The sequence below is a fragment of the Mesocricetus auratus genome, unplaced genomic scaffold (assembly GCF_017639785.1).
Source record: "Mesocricetus auratus isolate SY011 unplaced genomic scaffold, BCM_Maur_2.0 Super-Scaffold_100010, whole genome shotgun sequence".
Lineage (NCBI taxonomy): Eukaryota > Metazoa > Chordata > Mammalia > Rodentia > Cricetidae > Mesocricetus > Mesocricetus auratus.
Window position 1 is genome coordinate 81,124,282 of NW_024429194.1, and position 24,389 is coordinate 81,148,670.

The 24,389-nt window shown below is 48.3% G+C and overlaps 1 protein-coding gene across 6 annotated transcripts in view; it reads left to right on the plus strand.

The window, feature by feature from the left end:
• The window catches only part of Efcab6 (EF-hand calcium binding domain 6), a 185,239-nt gene that overhangs the window by 25,965 nt on the left and 134,885 nt on the right, over positions 1-24,389 (plus strand). For 5 of the 6 annotated variants that reach the window (XM_040754059.1, XM_040754064.1, XM_040754060.1 and 2 more), the window contains 3 exons: positions 5,932-6,143; positions 13,680-13,768; positions 18,488-18,554. In XM_040754059.1, coding sequence (XP_040609993.1) covers positions 5,932-6,143; positions 13,680-13,768; positions 18,488-18,554 — 368 coding nt within the window. The remainder of the gene's footprint in view (positions 1-5,931; positions 6,144-13,679; positions 13,769-18,487; positions 18,555-24,389) is intronic. The other variant, XM_040754061.1, reaches the window with a different exon arrangement.

Genomic DNA, 24,389 nt, shown 5'->3' on the forward strand with positions numbered 1-24,389 from the left:
TACATCTTGGCTTGCAGGCAACAGGAAGTGGTCTGAGCACTGAGTGTGGCTTGAGCAAATAAGAGACTTCAAAGCCTGCCTCCACAGTGGCCACACCCACTCTAACAAAGCTATGCCTTCTAATAGAGCCACTCCCTGTGGGGGCCATTAACTTTCAAACCACCACAAATGCCTTGCCTCGAACCTGCAGTAGGCACCTGGTACTCCATGGGCAGAGACTCCATGTGTTGCCTTAACTATTCCCCCTGTAGCCAGCCTTTGGAGAATAGCTACCTTGGCCATGGGAGACCTAACATGCTTGGGTGCTATTATATAGCTCTCTGCCACCTGCCTGGCTGCTTCTCACATGTAGTTGGCCAGGGCCCTGGCATTATTGTCTGTTCATCAGTACATGTGGCTACTGAATACAGGGTTGTTTCCTTCTAGTCTGTGCTGTGTGTCTGCCCCCTCCTCTCTGTGGAGAGAAGGCACTGTCTTTCTGGGCTGTTGAGGAACAGCTTGTCCTTTGTGATATTTTGTTTTCGGGTCTTGGCTTGGTTTGAAACTGTACACATTCTTAACTTTTCTTGCTTGCTATCATGGCCAGGCTAGAGTGGCGGTCTGCTGGAATTCTCTAGTTCCTTAACCGACAACGGAAAGCCTGCCCAGATGCCCTCCAGGAAGATGGCGTTGGTTGGTCCTCCCAGCAGCAGCTGAGGAGGTTTGGGTCTGGTTTTCATTTCTAGTCTGAGGGGCTGCATGGGGCTTGTGAGACTAAAAGCTGCTCTCCAGTACTTTCACATTGTTTCCAGTTGATACTGTCTGCTGCCTGTAAATCACGGCTCTGAGCGCCAAGTTGGGGCTTCTTGGAAAGCAATTACAAAATACACAAAAAGTCTAGAAGAGATCTCAGGGTGGAAGCGTGCATTGCGAAGAGGGTCCCCTGTGACACGCAGTGGGCTGAGGAATTGCTGTCACTCTAGCTGATTCTCACCACACAGCTCCTCTGTGGGAACCAGCTGCTGCTGAGAGTCTCAGCGGCTGGAAGAGGAGATGGGAGAGTGGAGGGGCTCCCGCCTTGCAGAGCATCCTCAGGGGTCTGATGGCAGGTTCTGGAGCCTTCCTCTACCTTCAGGCTCTGTGTTTGGTCCTCTTCCTGCTGTCCCTTCCCCAGCTCTATGTCATGTGTAAGCAATCTAATTCTGTGGAAATTTCCCCACTAGGCGCCAGAGCACATACCTGCTGCTTGGCTGGCTTTCTGTTTACACGTTGGTTGCAGACACCTTACACAAGCTCCACAAGGTCTCTTGTCCTAGTATTCATCCAGTGGTGTCATTGGTCTAGGTCCTCACACTGAGCATGGAGGCAGAGTCCTGATCTGCTTCTTCAGACTCTGCCAGTCCCCAGGCTACACTATCTGCAAGATCTGATTGGTGCAAGAGCCAGCAGATCTCTGTCTCTGTTTGCCAGTTTGTGGTCCCCATCCAGGGTAGCACCAGGGTCAAGCCACACCCATTTCCTCATTGTCTTGATGTATGGCATCTCTGATCCTCTCCCTTTGTTCCTTGTCCACGGAGTCCATTCTCTGTAGTAGCCAGAATGATGACGCATTGCTATTGCTTCCCTCATGATTCCTGGGTGTGGTGGCACAAACCTTTAATCCCAGCATTCGGGAGGCAGAGGCAGATGGATCTCTGAGTTCAAGGCCACAGTGAGTTCCAGGACAGCCAGGGTAGTTACACAGAGAAACTCTGTCTCAAAACCAAACCAAACCAAACCAAACCAAAACAGAACCCCGATCCTTTGTCTATGTGCTTGAAGCCCACATGCAGGTGTCCCCCACTTTCCTAACCCTGGCTCTTCCTCCTTCCCCCATAGCCACCATGGTCTCTGTTCTCTTAGATAGACTCAGGACATTCCTACATAGGGCTCTCACAGAACTGCTATGGTCCATGTTTAGAATATAGTCACCTTTGCTTGCTAGCTGGCTGGTTCATTTCTGACATTCTGATCTTGGCTCCCAAGCTCCCTGGGGAGGGATCCTGTACCGCCTGGCTAGACTAGGCCATGGTGACACCTTCCCACACTGTTGATCTCTTTCCATCCTTGCTATGTTCACAACCATCTGTCATTACCCTGTGGCATACTGGCTGCCTGCCCCTTGTCTGTCTTGTCCCCTCCAGATGGTAGACTGGATCTGCCCACTGCAGTGTTCTTGGCACCAGGAACAGGGGCTGACAGTGACAGGTGTCTGGTCAGCAGTTCTGGAATGGTGAATCCTACTTTCCACAAAATAGGGGTTTCCTAGATAGCTCTCCTTACCCTTTCCCTCCCCCAGTGCTTCCCATGCCACAGGCTTCTGGCTCCCACATGGCTTGCCCTGTCCCAAACTCTCTGATCTCCATATTATAGATTTAGCCTTCAAGAGGGCTTGCACACATTAGACAACCCACACTAGACTCAGGAATTCTCTCTTTAGCCTTGTCCTCCTCTGCCCCAGGTGTAGAATGCATGTGATGAAGCCTCACACACAGTGACTTAAAGGGCAACAGTCACATCTCAGCCATGGTGCCACTGGTCTCAGGCACAGGTGTGGCTGATGCTGTACACAACCAGGGGCTGGAGTCAGAGAAAACTCCTTCCGGCTCTTGTTAGTAGGAGCGACAGTGTGACTGTGGTGCTTAGTTTGTTAACCTGACACAATCTGGAATAACCCTGGGTATGGAGGATGTGGCCTCATGAGGAGATGTCTGGATTGGAGTGACCTGTGGACATTGCTGTGTGGGATTTTCTTAACTGGGCTCCTCGGGGCAGGAAGACCCATGCACACCGATTCATGGGCCAGGCCCTGGGCTACACGAAAAGGGGAGGGAGCTGAAGACAAGCATAAGACCAATCCAGTGCATCACTGCCTGCTCTCGACCATGGACCGGGAGTGACCCTGGGTTCAAGTCCCTGCCACCTTGACTTCCCTGGACGATAGACTGCGACCTGGGATGATGGGACAAATAAACCCTCTCCCCCTTGTGTTGCTTTGCCAGGGTATTTTACCACAGAGTGACAGCGTGAGCAAAGACTCATGGGAAGGGCTCACTGTGACCATCTGGGAAACTTCTGTCTCCTGACCTTCCACTGTCCTGTCAGTGGAGGCCATGACCGACCTGTCAGGCTGTGTGGGCTTCTCTGTCTTCCTCCTTCCCATGACACATCAGATCAAACACTCTGTATCTCTGCCTTTTAAATCTCCCCCATTTACTCTTACTGTTCTGTGACCTTCATGTTGGGACCTGCTCCATAAGCATGTGCCTGAGCAGCTGGGATTGCCTGACCTGTCTCCACACTCTGGCCGCCCCCCTGTCCATCCTCCTCCATGCAGGGAAGTAGAGAGAGGACATAGGGTTCTGTCATTCTCTTGATGGAAATGTCATGGTGATGCCCCATAGCCAGAGCACAAGGCCCGAGGGCTAGACCATCCATGGTTCTTGGCAGTGCTGCCTCCCCTGGACCCCTCCTGTTCCCATAGTACCCACTCCTTCATTCGTGCCCCTCTTTCTCAGGGACAGCCAGTTACAGCCCTGTAACCACAGTGCCTGGCAGAAGCAGAGGAGAAGAAGGGGTTTCAGGCTCCCTGTTGCAGAGGGGTTTGGTCCATCATGGTGGAACAGCTCAGGTCACCAGAGTGTCTGGTGGATGTCGTTCACATAACAGTGGATCAGGAAGGAGAGAGAGAGAGAGAGAGAGAGAGAGAGAGAGAGAGAGAGAGAGAGAGAGAGAGAGAGAGAGAGAGAGAGAGAGAGAGAGAGCGGGAGGGGGATGGGAATGGGAGCGAGGGAGAGGGACAGAGACCAGGAGCTGGATATTACTTTCATTTATAACACATAGCAAGTAGGTCCTCCTTCTTAAAGGGCCCACAGGCTCTCCACACAGTGCCACCGCCTTCTGTCATGCCAGAGCAGCCACCTGCTTTCTAGGTCTTCAGTGGCTGCGTGTATCTGCGCTTGTCTTTGCACCTTTCTCCCCATTCTGGTGTCCCAGATGCCTTCCTGGAGAAGTTGTGGGCACTGGGAGTGAGAGGCAGCCTAGCCTCCTTAGGCTCCACAGTGGGCTTGCGCAACCCTTGGCTGTGACAAAGAGGAATTGCCCACAGCCTAACCCTAGGTGAGAGTGGAACAGACACCCACCACAGCACGGATGGGGAGCCCAGGTTGCCTCCTTGCACCACCTTGGAGGATAGGTGGCTCAGGCACTTTGCACTGTGACCCACGAGAGCCCTGTCACTGGGGTAGGGGCCCTCTGAATCTCTGATCTGGCCCAGGCCACCTGAGGTGAAAGCCTTCAGTCTTCTCAGGCTGATTAAAAAAATAGAAAAGAAAGCATATTCTAAGAGACGTAGCTAGAGCCTGGGCTCCCTGACTGCCATTGTGAAAATAAAAGAGAAGGCCTTGAAACTGTTGTCACACACTGGAATCTTCTGTGCAAGAAAAGGCCTTTGTAATAGATGTGAGGGCCTTGCCTGGCCACTGTCCTCAGCATCCTCTTTGCTCAGCCAGCTGTGGAATAGCAAACAGAGCACCCGGTGCTTGCACACCTGCCCTGAGGGGTGCTCTGGGGCTCACTCTGGGGCTCATCGAGTTGTTGCATCTCTCTCCACAATTGTTTCTGTCTTCAATAGAAGTCAGGGGGGCCTGGAGCTTGTCACCTCTCATGGGGGGCCTGTGGACCTGTGAGACCTGAAGCATCAGTTGGGACCCCCTGCCCCCAGGAAGTTGAAACCCCTGGCCCTTACCCAGAGCATGCTGAGCATTTTCACGCCACCTTTCCACGCCCAGGCTGTTCACATCTCCAGCCTTGGAAAGGAGAAGGGTCCTAGTCAATCAAAGATTTCCCCCAAAACTGTCAAGCTCATAGAAGGCAGATAGGACACTGTAAAGGTTGTTTTAGGGGTTGAGGAGATGGCTCTTGGATAAAGTGCTTGCCAGGAAAACATGAGAATTTGAGTTTAGATTCCCCAGCACCCATCAAGAGTGGTGGTGTAATCCTTGCTAGGTTTACACCTCGGTTTTGCTGGTCTGTTAGCTCTAGTTTTTTGTTTGTTTGAATAAATTCTTCATTATTCTCTCTCTCTCTCTCTCATTTCTTTCATTTCTTGAGATAGGGTTTCTCTGTGTAACCCTGGCAGTGCTGGAACTCGATCTGTAGATCAGGTTGGCCTTGAACTCATGGAGATCCGCCTGCTTCTGCCTCCTGAGTGCATTAAAGGTGTGCACCACCACTGCCCTCTGTTAAGGAGAGGCCTTGTCTCAAAACAAACAAACAAACAAACAAACAAACAAACAAAGGTGGAGCAGAGATTGAGGAAGACATCCAGCGTTGACTTCTGGCCTCCACATTGGCATGTTCCCATCCATGTGTACTCACATAGACACACGTGTACTCAGACACACAATAAAGATTCATGGAGGACTGTTGAGGTGGTTCAGCAGATAAAGGCACTTTGCTGTCAAGCTTGATGACTCGAGTTTTGTACCTGGGACCCACATTGTAGAAAGAGAGAACCCACTCCCCCAAACTGTCTTCTGACCTCCACATGCATGCCTTGGCATTCCATCAACCACACCACACACACACACACACACACACACACACACACACACACACACATGCATACATGCTCACCACACACATGCACACTAATTGTAAAAATAAAGATTGACGTATGAGACGCTTTTCTTCCCCTCCTGTCTTCTTATATCCCATGGGAAGGTCACCTTCACCTCTTTCCCTAATGGGTGTGATCCTTTGCTGACCAACTTCCAGAGGTGAAAGCTAGGTTTTCTTTGTTGAGGCATTAAATGAGTAGATATGGGAAAATAGGAGAGGAAGCTGGGCTCTGTAGTCCGTGCTGTCTCTTGGTCTAAGCACACTCACTAGGCATCTCTGTCTCATCCACAGCCACAGCTTTTGTCAACCCAGTACTGTCCTTCCTAGATGTTGAACGGATTCTATCTCAAAAGATTTCCAACAAAAAGGATGAAATGAGAAAGGTCTTCCAGGTACTCGACCCGACCCACAGACAGACTGTGACAAAGGGGGAGCTGAAGCGTGTCATCACAGCCTTCCTCCTGCCGCTCACGAGAGAGCAGTTCCAGGACTTGCTGGCACAGGTAGGACAAGTGACACTTATTATGGGCTGTTCTGGAAAAGCCGGGGGCTGGGGGTGGCAGAGGATCACATGACCTGTTTTGTCTTCTCACTGACCTATGTGAGCGACTGGAGTTGTGATCACTGTTTCTCATTCCCGCCGATTGGGATGATATGATCAGTGTTCACTTGTTCATATTTTGCACACAACAGTGTGCCTGTCATTTTCTACCTTTAAAATACTTCTAGATAGAAGTATTAGGTCAATTTATATGTATGCAAAGATTTGTTTGTTTGCTAACTTATTTTTTGAGATAAGCTTGCTATCCTATCTGGCTGGCTTGAACTCACAGAGATCAACCTGCCTCTGCCCTTCAAGTGCTGGGATTAATGGCATGCATCCTGGGTTCAACTCCTGGGTGAGTATGTTGTGAACTTCTGGGTGGGGCAGGTGTTGTAGAAGATATGATGGCTGCCGTGAAAGCTTGAGGATCCAAGTCTGGGTCCCCAGAACCACACATAAACTGGCACAGTAGTGTGCATCTGTCACCAGTGCTGGGGATGAGGGGAGGGTGGGGACACACATGTCTGTAACCAACCAGTGATAGAGGAGGAATGGCACTGCTGACTTCTGGCCTCTGCGTGTGTGTGCACAGGTCCTGGAATGAGGCCGGGCCTGGAGAGGTGTGTGGGTGGTGAGGATCCGCGGGCCAATCATTGGTTTACCCCAACCAGGGTAGTTAAACGAGTAAAGGTTTCTGGTACAAGTCCTCGGGGCCCTTCAGGAAAGGAGTGTAAACCCAGTAGGGTTTCAGCATTAGTAACTGTGTGTGTATCACAGCAACTGCAAGAATGAGGAGTCGGCTGGGATGTCAGTAGCCTCATCCTTCCCAGCACACATGTGCACACACATGTAATCATTCTTTGCTTCTTCATTCATTCTTAATCATACTCTGGCTTCATGCATGGTAGGGCTTTTAACAGTCTGTTTCATGTTAGAATTTGACATACACACAACCCCAGGCTAATTTGCACATAACTGACACAGGGAGAGGAAGTGTTATGAACACAGTAGTTCACGGGACTGTAGATGTCACCAAGTTCTCGTTTTAACTCCAAGAGCTCATCACATTTCTTCCACTGACTTTTTAAAAAACTGTAGTTTAAATGGGGTGTAGTGAAACACACTGTGACCCCAGCACTAGGGAAGCTAAGGCAGGAGGATCTCAAATTCCAGGCTAGCCTGGGCTACATAACTAGTTGGAAGCTAACCAGGACTATCTAGTGAAGCTCTGGCCTCAAGACAACACCTTATTCTGGATTTTGTTTCTTCTTGGGCGTATCACATCATTCCTCAAGGTTCTCCTCTGTTCAGTGTTGGGTGTTTTTTTTGGATGTTCTCAGTCATTTTTAGTCAAATGTATTTTTAGTACCATCTTCTCCCTTTTCGGGCATTTGGAATTGTCCCTGTGGGCTCCCACATTTCTCTGTTTTAAAACATCATATTCTCTGTATTTTTAAGATGGGATATCAGGTATTTATCTATTCCCAAACCTCCTAGGTTTTTCCTACCCTCTCCTTGTGCTATTGGTTCATCATCTCCTGAGCCTGCAACTTCAGACGTTGTTTATTGACATCTAGAATCTCATTTGGTTCCCTTTCTCCTCGTTTAGATTTCCATCTTCCATTTGTCTCTCTCTTCCTTCCTAAGCACAGTTGAAAGAGCTGCTCCCAGGACCTTGCCTGGTACCTCTATCAGGTACCCGTTTCCACAATAGTCTTTTTTAAAAAAATTTTATTCATTTTACATACCAAGCACAGTTCCCCTTCCTTCCCTCCTTCCTCCCCCAGCCACTCCTCAGAAAAGGTAAGGCCTTCCATGGGGAGTCAACAAAGCTTGGCTTATCAAGTTGAGGCCGGACCAAGACCCTCCGCCTTGCATCAAGGCTGAAGAAGTCATCCCACCATAGGGAATGGACTGCAAAAAGACCCTGGTCCCGTTGCCAGGGGCCCCACAAACAAATAAAGCTACGCAACTGTCACCCATATGCAGAGGGCCTAGTTCAGTCCCATGCAGGCTCTCCAGCTGTTGCATAATGGTCTTTGAGCTGTGTGTGTATGGTGTGTGTGTGTTAAGTGCATATTGTACATATATGTATGTGCTTGTGGTGTGTGTGGGTGTGTGTGTTACAGAATTTCCATTGTGGATGAACACTCCAATGATACTTACTCTCTCCACTTTGACTGGTTGTGAGTTTCTGTCTCATCTACCATCCACTGCATAGAGAAACTTCTCCGATGAGGTCTGGAACTGCACTCATTTGTGGGTGTAGCCGTACAAATTTTGAGGGCAGTTTGATGCTATGCTCATGCTTATGTAGCAGAATAGGTCTGGGCTTTGCCTTTGGGTTCGAGGCACGTGTGCCAAGCAATGACTATGGCCTGGCCTGAAGCTAAATACCACTGAGAACTGGAGGCTCTCCCACTACCTGCCTCTTCTAGTTTTCAACTTCCTCCAAAACAAAACCTGCTTTCTCCTGTTCCCCAAACTTCAGTCTGTCACGGTCATAGCCTTGTGTTTTTAAAGCAAAGTCATAAGTAAGCTGGGTGCTGAACTAGTAGAACCTTTTTCATAAGCTGTTGGAGAAAAAGTCCTTTGTTACCCACAGGTGCTGTAGTCTGGATTTCCTTTAAACCAAGGTGTTGCCTCCCATCAGCCACAACCAAGTTATTCAAGTAGAGGCTTCCCTTGCTGAATGACTCCCAGCCCAACCCCATAGTCCTGTGCATTCGCTCCACACCCATCTAGGTCTAGGTTTTGGTCACGCCCTGCCCTTCACTTGGGTAACCATTGGTTGCTGTTAGTCTGGGTCAGTTCCCCTGTCTTTCCCTGCAGAAGTCCCCATGTGGGTTTGACTGGAGCGTCCTCGGGAGCAGGTGTGGACAGCATCTCTGGTGGGTGTGTCCTGGCAGTGACCTCAAGCTCTTCTTAGGTTGCACTTGATTCCTGTGTGTCCCGGAGCTGCTGACACTTGCCTTGGCCACTTCACAAACAGAAATCTCTCAGGCTTTCTGGGGTATGCACTTTGTAGTTAATATCCCTTGAGGGAAACATTCAGATTAGTAAATATTCCATTTCTCATCTGACTTTCAATCTGTTCACCCACTGTTTACATATTTGCAGGGACTGGAGGTCTCCTAGCAAGTGGGTTATGAATCCATTATTTATCACTTTGGGGTTTAAATTATCCCTGTGCAGCCAGCAGGAGCCCCTCTATTGTATTTCCCTCAGCCTTGGACACACTCTATTACTCCTGAGGACTTGTTGGCCTTCTAAGACAGACCAACTTTTTCTGTAGCTGCCTTGACTGAGTCCTGGAGTCACCTGCTCTCCAGAGCTCTTCTCACTCTGGATGGATGAAGACGCCTGGAGCCAGTGGGCAGAGGGCGCCTCATATTGTTGGGAGGCTGCCACCTAAACCTTCTCGGCGGGCAGAGCTCTAGGAGCCGTTTGCTCAGACACATGGCTCTCTGCATTTACATTACCTCATTTCTGGGTCCCACAATGCCCACAGTGCCTTCAGTTTTCCCCAGTGCTCTGGGGATGGCTTGCCTCTCCTTTTCCAGGATTGTGGCTGCCTGCTCAGTGAGTGAGAAGTCTGGATTCAGTCATCCTTAGCCTGTTTCCTTGACCAGACTTCCTGTTACATGACTTCTCTCCCCAGGACCTCCTCTTGGTTTTGGAGGCTGCCTGGCATTTTCTCAGGGTCTTCCTGTAGTAACATGACAGCAGAGGGCATCACATGCTGAATCAGAGTGCCTGAGACAGAGAGAGATTCACTGCTGTCTACATTTTTAATAGCAGCTTAATTAAGATAGAATGTATATGTCCTGAATACCTAATGAGCCCAGGCTCATTAGGAGTCTCTCCCACCCCCACCCTTTTAGCTACCAGGAGTGACTAATCCCCTCGTTGATACCAGAGATGCCAAATGCTAATTTCCTTCCTTCCTTCCTTCCTTCCTTCCTTCCTTCCTTCCTTCCTTCCTTCCTTCCTTCCTTCCTTCCTTCCTTCTTTCCTCCCTGTGTCTCACTGTGTAACTCTGGCTGGCCTGGAACTCACTGTGGAGATGCAGCTGGCCCAAGCTCACAGATATCTGCCTGGCTCTGACTCGCAGGTGCAGGCTTTAAAAGGAGTGTACCATCATACCTGACAATGCTGAGTAGTTCATACAAATGGAGTCACCCCAGTGTGTGCCACCATGTTAGGCTACTCTCACTTAGTGTGGTCAGCGCTCACCGGGGCTGTACCAGGGCAGCACTGGAGTCCTTTCCATGGCTGTCTTCTGGCCCCAAACTTCCCAGCCTTTGGGGGTCTTTAGGTTGTTTCTGCTCTCTGACATTTGTGGATGTTGCTGCCATGAGCATTGAATCACCAAGGTTTGTGTGGACAGAGTTTCTCACTCTTTTGGAAACCTGCTAAGGGTGGGGTGGCTGTCACATAGGAACATTTGTGACTTAAGAAGACCATTTACCCTTGTAAACACTGAGTAGACCCTTTATACCAAATGGAGAATTAAAATATAATCTCTAGCTAGGTGGTGGTGGCTCATGCCTTTAATGCCAGCACCCGGGAGATGGAGGCAGACTGATCTCTGTGAGTTCAAGGCCAGCCTTGAACTGAGAGCGAGTTCCAGGACAGTTAGGGATACCCAGAGAAACCCTGTCTTAAAAAAATAAATAAACAAAAAAATCCCTGCTATGTCCTTACAGCATGGTCTGATGTCAGTTGATAGTGCTAACAATCACCCCAAGCTAAACAGCTATGCAGGAGGAGTACAGAAACTATGGCATATACATCACTTTTAGAAGAAGTTACTGGAAACTGGAGACTTTTAAAACAATGGTCAGTGATAGGGACCAAGGTCACTGGGTGAACTCATGCATGATGCCTGAGCTGAGTAGACACACTAGTTCATCAGTCAGTAGCCCAACTGGAAGGGCATAAAACCAAGAAAGCTTTCATCGTAATTTGTCCTGGAAGATAGAGTGGAGTGTTCCAGAAGCCATCTACACATCCTTTAGCACTAATGTTTTTTGTAAAGCTGTCAGGATGCTTTAATGTTGGGGCAGCTTAGACTTTGCTGTGGCCTGCTGTGCACCGTTGTTTCCATGAAGAGTCTCTAAGTACTGATACTACTCCTCCCCATCCTCCCCAACCTGGAGCTCACTGATTGGCTAGACTGGTTGGCCACCAAGCCCCACTGTTTACCTGTCAGCGTGGGGTTACAGGTACATGCTTCCATGCCTAGCCTTTCCTTAGGTGTCTGGGATCTGATCTCAGGTCTTCTTGTTGGTGCAGCAGGCATTTTACCCTGTGAGCCATCTCCCCAGCCCAGCCACAGACCATTTAATAAATAAAAACGTCTTGTGAGTACATGGATTCCAGAGAACTAAGTTGTGGGTTGACCCTGTGGTATGCTAAGTTGGAGACCAAGGTCATGGGGTCTTTATCTTATCATGGAGACCATCCAATCTGGAGCCACACACGTGACCTGTTCTTAACCATCTTCTAAGTGGCTGCTACCACCATATCTGTGAAATACACACTACCAGGAGTAGAATTCACAGGTGCCCTTTGCGGGAAAAGGTTCTCCAGGGGCATTCCATAAGCCAGCATCCCTCTGGCCTCATTTCCTAGTTACACATGTTTTAAATTGGGAAGAGAAATTTATCCTTTGGGGGAACACTGAGATAACCATGCTAGACTTTGAAGCTGCTACTTCAAGGCTAAGTAAATATCAATTCAGTTGTGCAGACTTGGGAATCATTAGGTATAAGGGATAGTACATTATGTGAACCTGTATTAGACTTATTATAAAATATTTGTATCGATCATATACTTACATTCATTTAAATTCTAGATCCATAATCCTTCTTTAATAGTTACCTTCATTTAAAAATTCAACTTTGTATTAGAAAATTCTGAACCTTTAGAAACATTTTCTTAAGAATGTTACTAAAAGCATTTATGGCACAGTAATCCATATGACCCTCTGTTTTGAGTTGCCTGTGATCCAAGTTCCATTTTCTTCTCCTGGAATCTCAGGGGTGTGTGTGCGTGTGTGTGTGTGTGTGTGTGTGTGTGTGTGTGTGTGTGTGCACTATGCATATTTTAAAAAGATTTATTATAGTATGTGTATGTGTTTGCCTGTACATATGTATATGTACCATGTGTATGCAGTGCTTGTGGAGGCCAGAAGAGGACACCAAGTTCCTTAGAACTGGTGTCACAGATGGTTGTGAGCCATCTTGTGGGCACTAGGAACTGATCCTGGGTTTTCTGAAAGAGCAGCCAATGCTCTTAACCCCTGAGTCATCTCCTCAACTTAGTACCTGCTTATTGATTATTTGTTCTTTTGTTATTCAATCTTTCAAGATCTTTATATATTATGGATACAAAGCTTTTCTCCTGTACCCCGTGCCTGTTGCTTCACTCTGGCGATTGTTTAGTTTGCCGAAGAGCTTTGAATTGTGTCCAGAGAGTTCCTGAGCTATGGGGTCCTTTTCAGAAAGCCTTGCCTATGCCTAGATCTTTAAGCATCTCTCTGCATTTTTCCTTCAGTGGGTTCAGTGTTTCAAATCCTACATAAATGTCCTCGATGCATTATTTTTGAGGGGCAGGGTGAGTCTGGGTGAGTTTGGTCTTCAGTCTCTGAGTGTCCAGTGTTTCAGCACCATGAGTTGAAGAGGCTGACTTCTCTCCTGTGTGTGCTCCTGCCCCTTCATTGAGAAGTAGGTGGCTGGAGCGTGTAGCTTCCTTCAGGGTCCTTCAATCTATTCTATTGGTGGGCATCTGTGTTTATGTCAGCACCCTAGTTTTGTTACCATGGCTTTGTAGTGTAATTTGGGATCTTTGTGTTTCCACATGAATTGTAGGGTTGTTTGTTTTTCCTGTGAAAAATGTCACTGGAATTTTGATGGGAACTCTTTGGCCAGTGTGGTGGCTCAGTCGGTAAAGATGCTTGCCAAAAATCCTAACAACCTGAGGTCAGTCCCAGGACCCCATATGGTAGAAGAGGAGATCTACTTCTTCAAGCAACCCTCTGACCCCCACTCCTACACTGTGGCATGCACACCCTTCCCCAACAACTGAATAATTATAATAGAAATTTATTAGAAAAATAACTCTTGACAGTGACAACTTCTCTCTTGAAACTAGATGGATGTCTCTGCTCTGCCCTCAGCTTCTAGTACACATAACACATGGGATACATTTGTGTGGACTCTGTTGGATGATAGGTGGGTGTCAGGTCAGATGTTTGATAAGGTTATAAAGACATGTTGGCTTCTCCTTGAGCACAGACTACGTCGTTCTTTGCTTTCTGAGGGCGTGTGTCAGTTCTGACTCCTGGAAGGACTCACAGATTTTTCCTAGAGTGTCTGTTCCCTCAGCAGCTTCGACATTATACCATTGTGTGACGCAGAAGCCTGCTGTGCTGTCTGTGGCCAGAGGCTAAATTCGCTAACACATTGTCACGCTTCTTGTCTGACTGTAGATCCCGCTCACCAGCTCGGGTAACGTGCCGTACCTCGAATTCCTGTCCAGGTTCGGTGGAATTGATCTAAATATAAATGTTATAAAGAGGTAAGTGGGTTTCTTTAGTCATATTAACATTTGACACTTGATAAGATCAAATGATCAGAGTACCAAGCCATTAGAGCCAGTCTTAGTCACACATCCATATCTGTGTTTTTCTTTATCTTCTCTGAGACTGAGACTTGCTGTATATCCCATGTGGGTCTTGAATCATGATCCCCCTGCCTCAGTCTCCCAAGTGCTGGGTTTGCAGGTTTGCAGCACCATCTTGACCCACGTCTGTGTCTACATGGAAAGTGCATTGGAGAGCTTGTCCACATAATATTTAATGGATTAATCACCAATCAAAATTTTATTTAGAAAGAAGAATGAGGCTGTACTAGAACATGAGCATAAAGTTAGGTTTAAAATATCCTGTGTCCAATGTACTTTAGATCTGGAAATAACAGGTTATAATTTTGAAGTAAAACACTAAGATTCTAGATTTGAAATTTGTTGTTTTTGTATATTTCTGTGCTATTCATCAGAAAGTGATTTGTTGGCTGGAGGAAAACAGGATGCTAAGGTTTTATAAGAGCACCTCTGTGCTTCACAGTGTTAGCATAAATATAGGGCTCACTGGCTCATTGTAGCCTGTGAGGGCTGACATACAACCTTCAATGGCTCTGTCAGCAGGAATACATTGGGTCCCAGTTTGTGACTTAGGAAATACTGTTTTAGTAAGAAAATTACTCACGGCTTATCTGACTGTGTGAATAAACCTCATTTTCTATGGAGCTATGCAAATAATTAAGTAATTCAGTTTGGGGGCTGGAGAGATGACTCGGTAGTTTAAAAGTCCTTGCTTCTCTTCCAGAGGACCTGAATTCAGTTCCCAACACCCATATCAGGCAGCTCACAACTGACTATAACTCTGGTTCTGGGGATCCAGTGCCCACTTCTGGCCTCCATGGGCACTGCACTCGTGTGCACATAACCACACACAGATACACACTTACACACATAAATAAAAACAAGTCTGATTCTGTACAGTTAGCATCTTTCAGTATTGCCCTTATAGAGTCACCTCCCCCTCCACCCCTGCAGCTCAGGCACAAGCATCATTGCAGTAGGAGGAAGGGGTGATGGGAAACTGTGGCCCTTAAGACTTCCTCACAGCATCTTGAATGTGCTGAACACTACTGAACTATGTATTTAAAATGGTTCAGTGGTTCTTTATTTTTTTCTTTTTGTGGTGATAAAGGGTTGAGCCCAGAGACCTCACACATGCTAGGTAAGTGCTTTTTCCAAGGAGCTGTACTCCCAGCCCATGAGAACAAAATATATGACTTTACTTTCTTTAAATAGCATTTTTAAAAAACTCACCAGCGAAATAGCTCTAGCTGCAGTGACAGATACCAGCCACTCTCTGTGGCTAGAGTGAGTCCCCAGAAATTCACGTTTGCCTTAATTTCTTGATTCGTGTTGCTGGGAGTGGGGCCTGATGGAAAACGTTTGGTTTTGGGGGTAAGAACCCGAGGGAAAGGGTGTGTTGTTTTCACAATAGTGGATCTCTTTTCCACACGCGCCCTCCCTCTCTTCCACACACGCCTGCCCTTCCATACACGCCCGCCCTTCCACAGGAGCCTGCTCTTCCTCTTTCTGCCTCCAGCTGAAGGAGTGTGGGCTCTCACTAGAGACCCTGAGCTTGGACCTTGCAGTTCTTTAACCAGCTCCCTCCCCCTGAGCCCAGGTGACTCTTTTCATTATAAACTGCGCAGTCTTGGGTGTCCTGTCACAGCACTAGAAACATACCACATATAGTCTGTTCCTGGGAGGCCGCGGTGCTCTGTTGGGTGTTGAATAAGTCATAGACTAAGCTACTTTCTACGATCATCAGAACATTGACCAGTTGCTTTACAGACTCCCTGTCCATGGCTATGCTCTTGATCTAACCCCAGCCCATTTGTGGGATAATATTATGGGGTGTACCATATCCTGTTTTGAATATTCTTTGTTTAAGAAAAAAAAACCAAGAAGCTAGAAAAACCAAAAGTAAGATATCATTTTGTGTGTAGACTTTTTGGAGTAGACTGTCAACCTGGTGTGTTTCTGGGATGGTGGTATTCAGGGGGACCAGCCAGAGTCTTGCCCATGCTAGGCAAGCTCTACACTGAGCTACATGCCCAGCCAGAATGAACCAGTGTAACCACTGTCATTTGCTTCTGGTGGGCACATGGGACACCTTTATATACAGGCCGTACAGGCCCTCTGTGACAGATCCACATGGCATTGGCACCGTGCTGACTGGATGAACTGTAATGGTCTTCCATGTATAACACCACACAGATCTCAGGGAGATTGCAAAAGCATTCTGGGCTCTACCTTTGAAGACCCACCACAGAGTTCTGAAGAAGTTTCTGGAGCGGGATCATTATGTTGAAGCTGAATTCCCTACCAGAGAACAGGCCTTGTGGTGTGGTGCTGCCGCCCCAGGCTGGCTACTGGGATTCAAATGGAGCAGAGCGTGGATTCAAAGAGCAGATGGATAGCTGGTTTCCAGGCAGGTAGCCGTGCCACAGAGGAGCTGAAGAACAAAGGCTGTGAGCCGAGAGTAGGGCTGCATGGGAGATAGGCCCCTTGTCACAAAGAGACTAGCCATCAGATCATCAGGAGAGGGGCCGGCGTGGAGAAAAAAGGAAGCCTGATTAAGGCTGTATCCTGAATTTGAACGCCTCCAAGGCCAGTTGAGTCTGGGAAGGTGTGGTGGAGCCCACACTGGGGACTGAGGAAGGAGAATAGGAGCTGAAGCCAGGGGGGTGGGAAACATGCTACAAAATAAAAATTTGGGGCCAATAAAGACATTTTAAATTTCATTTGTGGAAACTGACAGCCGATCTGAGATGCTCACTCACCAGTTTAGAAGAGGCAAAAGAAAAATGACGAGGGTCGAAGGCCTGAGATCTTAGGAGCAGAAAACGGCTAACTTCGTGAAACTGAGGAAGTAGAAACGTGATTGGCTGTGCAAATGGTCACAGCATTTCTGTGGATGGACGGAGTTGGAGTCCGCTGAGCCTGAGCCCCAGCTGTTTCTAATGAGAGGCTAGGAGCATAAACATCACACGCAGAAGTGTCATATCTGCACATTGTTAGGGCAGCTGACAGATAACAGAAATAAACGTTAGCTTTCAGCCAGGGAGAAAAAGAAACGGAGAAAAATCTAGAACAAGTGGTAGAAATCAGGAACATAAAGCCGATTAACAGCCCCAAACCCATGTGTGCATTTTGTACTCTGTAAAGGGGCTAAATTTTCAGTTAAAAGGTAGAGACTGCAGACTGGTAGACCTAGCTGTTGTCTTTTAAAAATGAAGATGCCTTCGGTACAAGGATAAAAAGAGTTGAAGAAAAAAGATGGAAAGACTCTCCCTACAGAGAGTCGGAGTAACTGCTGGTTACAGGAAATGTATGTTATTACACTTAAACATTTAATTATTGTAAACATTTTGCTTAAAGGACAAAGATTGTAGTTCCAGCTAGAGAAAATATAGGCCTAGGCACACAGAAAGGTGAAAAGTTCAAGGATTGAAAAGGTTGTGCTATTCTATGCTCATTTTAAAGCCTATGCTGTGAGCAGTGTTTTGTATTGGCTGATATGTCCCTCAAACAGCAGTAAGAAGCTTATGTTAACACAGAGTTGGATTGCTGACCAGTCCTGTCTATAACTTGGGCACAGAACCGACCTGCTCTGAGCACCAGCTTCTTCTCACATACATAAAGTGAAGTGGGCTGCTCCAAGGACTTCATGCTCCCTAGTTAGAAGCCCAGATTCCTTCTTATGACTCAAACTACCTCTCTGTCTCTGAACTTCCCTCGTGTATCTCTGATCCATTCATTCAGCTCCAGCCACTTAATGCTGGCTCTTGTGTGCTGAGCGCCTGCCCCTGGGGCTGCCTGCCATTGCCTGTCCCCTTTGTGTGGCCTGGAGCCATGCACTGTCCTTTAGTTCAAGGGTCTCTATTGACACAGCACCGGAGCAGAGGCCTCATGTTACCTTTGCCCCAAGATTACCACCCACTGCCCTGCCTCCAGCTCCCCCTCCTCATTCACCATTATTCTCTCCCTGGTGTCGATCATCACTCAACTTACTTTCCATCTGTTGCTGCCTCTGGTGGGGATGGTGTCCTGCTCACCACTCCAGCCTGGTCTGGCTGTGTGGGAGGTGATGGAGAAGGGACATGAAGGAGAGGAGCCCACACTTTGCCTCTCCTTTTCCCTGCTTAGCACCCAAACCCACCAGCCTTAAAGAAAGCTCCAAGGCTTGGCAGCCACACAGACCCTGCAAACCTCAGGAGATCTGGGAGGAAGAACAGGCAGAGCCAAGTGGGTAACACAGGCTCGCAGTGGCTCAGAAGTCCTTTACCAAGAGGTTTCCGGTGTCAGGTAGAACCTGGAGTTCACCATAGTCAGTATGGAGTGCAACGTCTTAGAGGCTGGGAGCAGGGTCCCACTGAGCCTGTGTATTGGATGACCACTGGCCCAGAACAGTGCTGTGGGCTTCAGTGAAGTGAGGCTTGGTGCCTGTCAAGTGCCCACACTCCCTGAAGACTAGCAAATACTGCATTTGTTTTCATTGATAAGGAAAATGCAGCTCACAGTCCTGAAAAACACTTAGCACTTTACAAGAGGTGATTCAGAAAGGCTTTGACACATCACTGTGCAGGACCAGTGTCAACATCTGTTGGTGGTGGTGGAAATGTTAACAAAAATTGTTTTTATTTTACTTTCAAGGGGAAATGGGAACGAGATAGACTACAGCCGGACAATCAAAGAGTTTGAAGCCCAACTCATCGAAAAGGTAATAGGGACTTAAAAAGATGCTTTCCTCCCCACCCCGCCAGCCCAGGCGGGTGACCCTAGTGTGGGCTCCTGGTCCTGTGAGCTCTGTGAATGAAGGCATGAGCCCTGGTGCCCTGCCTGCCGCTCTGGAGCTCCTGACGATGACGTTGGCTTCTGTGTTAACTTGGGACATGTACCAGCAGCTGCCTGTCCTGTTTCTGTGTCAGACTTGAGCGGGTTTCTCATCAGCGTGAGGAAACAACTGCTCCTGAGCAGTAAATGCCAGTCCTGAGCAGTGCGGAGACGTAGCCAGTCCAGCGCCAAGCGAGAGGTATTACAGCAAGGAGTCACTTAGCCCCGGGAGCTACTGTGTGTGTTAAATGAGATTTGATGGCTCTGCCACTTGGTTAGGTCTCTGCATGGCTGAGTGGGGGTGGGGATGCCATACCGGGCTTGGAACTGAGATGTCTTTTTAAAATGCACCAGAGCCTGTCATTTCTGCGAACAGTTTGAGAATCATGGCTTAAATTACTAGATTCAATATGTTGGTTTAAAATTGGATGCATTTTCTTTCTTTTTTGAACTCTTCTGAGACTTCCATACATTTCAAACTCAAAAATAACCAAGAGGGCCACAAAATGTTTGCTTCCAGCTCTCTTCGTCCTGTCCCATGTACACCAGAAGAATCAGAGACACAAGGCAGTATGAGTTGGAGCCCTGGTCCTGACTCCCGTGTAGCCAATAGGTTATTCTGTAGAAACTCTCGGTACTAGCAGTAATTGCTCTGGTCGTGTCTTTGTCTCTGCATAAGGTGTATTCATACAGGACACTCCTGGGAAAACCAGCTGTTTGGAATGGTCCTGGATGCATAGGAGATGTTACAGAGAGTTCTCAGTGAGTGGACATGGATGGGTATTGTAACTATCACCAGCAAAGCCCTTGCCATCCTGTGCTCACATCTGAAAAGGGCATCCCCACTCTCCAGTCTTTGATTTAAGGCCTTTTTTTCAGCCCAGCTTCTTCCCGTGGAATCTGCCGGAGAGTGAGTCTAAGCTACTACCGGTTCATGAGAGGGTGGCCCAGCAGCGTACTCCATGCAGCCGGCATGGGGGGCTCCTTGGCCAGGTGTTTTCACCAGTGCAAGCTGCAGCTCCAGCTCTGTCTACAGCCCTGACTGTGCCCACCAAAGCTAACCTCAGACCCCACCATGCCCTCTCTTAGGGTGCTGTCAGGTGGCCTCAGGCCAATTCCTTCTTACTGAGTTTATTCATGTGTTAGTGAAGACAACAGTGCCCACCACGAAGGGTGTATATGTGACTAAAACCATCCACGAGGAAGCCAGGCAGCTTGGAGTAGAGCCTGGCTGCTAGCTACAGCTTCTTTCTGAGGGGAGGCAGAGCCCCCGAAAACCTCATAAAACATCTCTTCTGCCATGCACTTCACACAGGACCATCCCACTGAGCAGACCTGGCTGCCCACCCCTCACTCCTTTTCCGGTTCCCTGGGTCCTGGTAGTGGTTACATGATGATGCTGGAGGCTAAGGTGGCAGCTATGGGGTTAGTGAAGCTAGGTGCTTTCTGTGCCTTCCTTCCAGGGCTGGGAGAGAGTTAGTTTGGAATGAAAGAAAGCTGAATTTGGAGGTCAGGTTTACTCGTGTGCATATGAATAGCCTTTTGAAAGCAGAGCATGATAACTGGGCAGATTAGCTGGACCCCAGCACTGGCATATCCCCTCATTTTTCCATAGTGACAGCTGGCTTATCAACCTCTGCCTTTCTGACTCAGACTTTCCAATGTATTTGTGGTCACCCTCATTATCCAGTGAACCCCTGGGCATTGGAGTCTTGGCCTTCATCTGTCAGCTAGAGCATAGCCTGGGCCGGATGGTTCCCAGGCCCAGGCTCCATTCAGTGACTTTGCTGTGTGGGTAGAAAGGTACCACTTCCATGGAACTCACTGTTGTCAGTCAAGGGCATTCTCAGAAGAGCCTACCTAATCTTGGCTTAAATTTAGTCTACATGCAGGTTCCTTCCACTCTCCCCGAATCCTGCCTGGACCTCACACACTCACTGTCTTGGCCCTGGCCTGCACTGTGGTCACAAAGAAGCCCTTTGGCTGTGTGTTCCTGGGCCTCTACTGTATCACTCTAGTGTTCAGCTTTTCTGTTTCTGAAAACTAGGGACAGTGGGGTCCAGAGAGTTATAGGCACCCTGGTTGTTTCCTGGGCATGTGGGCCTTGGCCAAGCTTTTCGTTGCCCTGGTTTCCTATTTTCATGGTGGGATTCACCATGGCACTGTACCGTAAGTGGAGACCCCGCACAAGCTGCTCAATGGATGGGTGGGTGTTCCCTGCCCCTGATGACTAGCGAGGCAGGCTCTCCCTGCCAAACCCCTAACCTGACACTAGGTGGCGCCTTCTTTGCCACACAGAAGAGTAATATTCTTCCAGGTGAGGGCCAGATGAGGAGTAATATTCTTCCAGGTGGGGACCAGGTGAGGCCTCTGTCTGCTTCACTAGCTGGGGAGAGAGGATGGAAGAGAGAGGGAAGGCAAAGGAAGGGGAGGAGAGGGAACTGACTCGAGACTGGCCAGCCTTTTTGTTTGTTTGTTTGTTTTTGTTTTTATTTTTACGAGACAGGGTTTCTCTGTATTGTTTTGGAGGCTGTCGGCCCAGCCCGGCCTCAAACTCACAGAGATCCTCCTGCCTCTGCCTCCCGAGTGCTGGGATTAAAGGCGTGGGCCACCAACGCCCGGCCTAGCCAGCCTTTTCTCTCAGATCTTCATGAGCTTTCCCTCCTCAGGCGTGACACAGGACACTTTGGAGTCATTTCCCCCATTCTTCCACCAAGTTGCCCTAAATGAAGGTATGCTGGTTAGTTTTAAACCACATCTTGCCACAATCTGGAGTCACACGGGACAAGAATCTTACTGAGGAATTATCTAGATCAGTTGGCCGGTGGGCATATCTGTCAGGCATGGTCTCGATTGTTAATCTGGAAAGAGCCACCCAGAATGTAGGCAGCAGCATTCTGTGAGCCTGGGTCCTGAACTGGGTAAGAGCGAAGAAAGCTAGGCAAGCATGAGCATCAAGCGAGGATGTGGCTCATCTCTTTGCTCTTGACTGTGGATGTGGTAGGACCAGCTTCTTGAGTTCCTGCCTCAACATCCCTGAAATGATGGACTGCGACCTGGGATTATGAACTAACAGAACCTTTCTTCCTTAAGTAGCTTTGGCCAGGGCATTTTATCACAACAACAGAAAAGAAATCAGGACAGCTGGGGTGTGCCCCTCACCCACCTCCACCCTTGGCCTGGGAAGGAACGGGTCCTCACCAGCACCCTGAACCAGCTCTGTGTGCCCTCGAATGGGTTGCTGGGTTGCATCCTGTGAGCCAGGTGGCCTTCCCGGAAAAACCAGCAGCAGAGAGCAGGACGGCAGGAGGAGAGGAGATGGATTGGGGAAGGCACCCAGCTGTTGGTTTTCTGCTGGACACTCATCAGCGTGTGACTTTTGCCAGCTCTGGTCACAGCAGCAGTGTGTTGAGTGCTCACTAGGTTTCTTCTAGGAGCTTCACTGTATTGAACCTGTTTCCAGAGATTCTCACAAGGCAGGACCACTGTCATCATCGCAGACTAACATGGGGGAGACTGAGGAATGAGTGAGCAGCCAGGCCATACGTACATAGCTATGGGTGGGTGAAGGCCCAGCCTTAGCCTCTCTGCTATCGTCTTGAGCTAGCCTGCTGTCTGCTCTCTCAGGAAAGGTGCTGTGGCTGATTTATGCATTCAGCAAACAGTTCCCATAGCCAGGGTCACTCTTCATCTGAGAGCAGCCTCTGTTGTCTCTACCAGAGTTGTAAACAAAGCTGTTCTGACCATGAGGTCACTTTCTCCGGCGCCCCGCCCTTTCACGTCCCTCCTACCCTTGTTGCCCATGTCCTTGCCCTTGTCTACCTTGTGTCTTCCATTGTATGGTGCTGGATACGTCCAAGGCCTCAGACTTAGCCAGTTCACGTTTTTTTGAGGCTAGGACTCCAGCTGGACAAAAAGGGACTAAAGTGAAATGTCAGTGCATGATCAGGCTAGTGACATCGGTCTTTGCCCTGTTTTGCATTTGTGGACTCCCACATAAGGTGCAGTAGGAATGGACGAGGCTGATAACGGAAGAAAACATCACCCCGTCCCCTGGATGGGGAGCACTAATAGCCATGTACAGAGGATGAGTAAGGAGCCCCAAGTGGTTCTGCCTTGCACAGGAATGTGGCTCACAATGAGAATGCCTAGGCCTCCAGACCCTTCTCAACCCGCCACACCCAAAAGCAGTTCTGAACCAGAGACTGGAATTCAGGCATATGTCATTCGGTTAGGGAGGCACAAAAGGAGAAACTGACAAAGGCCCAGACTATTCGCATTGTGTGGTTCTCCAAGTTAAAGAAACTCTCAAAAGGAGGAAGGGCTTCAGGGCGTTGACACTTGTGATGCTGGAACATCTGGTCGACCCAGTCAGCTGTGATGAGTAGCGTGTCTATTGGACACTGAGTGATCCCACCTAGCATTGATGGGATCACCATGGTGCCTCGGAACGGTAGGGTGCAGACTGCATCATTCAGAAGTAATTGGTGAATCACTCAAGAGAGCTGCCTGCTTGCTCTGTGCTGCCCCAGTGGAGAAGACACAAGAGTGAGTGGTAGGTTGTCTTTCCTAGACAGGTGAGCTTTATTTTAAAAAGGCACTTGCAGAGCTATAGTTAGGACTGGAGAGATGGCTCATCTAGTGAAGTGATTGCCTTGCAAGCATGAGGACCTGTGTTCAACCCCCAGCATCCACTTAAGAAAGCTGATTGTTGTAACATATGCTTGTAATCCCAGTGCTGGGCAGGTGAAGGTTTGTCACTGCACTTACTGGCCAACCATCCTAGCCTATTTATGAGCACCAGGTCCCAGGGAGAGATCTGTCTCAAAAAACCATGATTGGTTCCTGAGGAAGGATCCCTAGATTCTGTGTCCACATCCACATACCTGCATGCATTCCAGTTCCTCATGAACACATAATACACACACACACACACACACACACACACACACACACACACACACACGAGAGCCATGTCAAGCTGCATCTGAGATCATTATGCTAAACCTACAGGGTTCTCACACACACACACACACTTGCACACACGCATATGCACTCACGCGCGCACGCACACACACGCATACACTCACGCGCGCACGCACGCGCACACACACACACACACACACACACACACACGAAAGCCATGTCAAGCTGCATCTGAGATCATTATGCTAAACCTACAGGCTTCTGGCCCCGGCTTACCCAGGCCCATCCTGCAGCTCCTGCTTCCTTGGCCCCTCTGGAGCTCTCAGTATTAATCGCCTGCTACGGCAGGTATTTGAACACATCTCCTCTTTCATCTGAAGAAAATATTAGCATATCGCAGAGCTGTTGGGACAGATTGTATCTGAGGCACTTCTTCCTCCCCGCAGAAAAGCCCATCAATCATAACCGAATATAGTGATTAATAATGTCACAGCTTCCTCCACGTGCCTCCGTGCAGCTAAACGAAGAGCAGTGCTTCCGTGCTCATCTCACACCACAAAACAACCACTTGCCATTCTATCAGAAAATCATACTGAACGTACTTCTAGCCCAGAAGCTATTTTTGGTTGATCTATTATTAATTTACTGAAGCTTCATGAGGAAACCGTATCAAGGACTCAATTGGAATTTATAGTTATTTCAGACTAAGTTTATCTTTTTCCCTTTAAACTATATATCCTACATATGCCAAATGAATAGCACAAACAAAGGGGGATAGTCAAGTGTTTGCACAGAG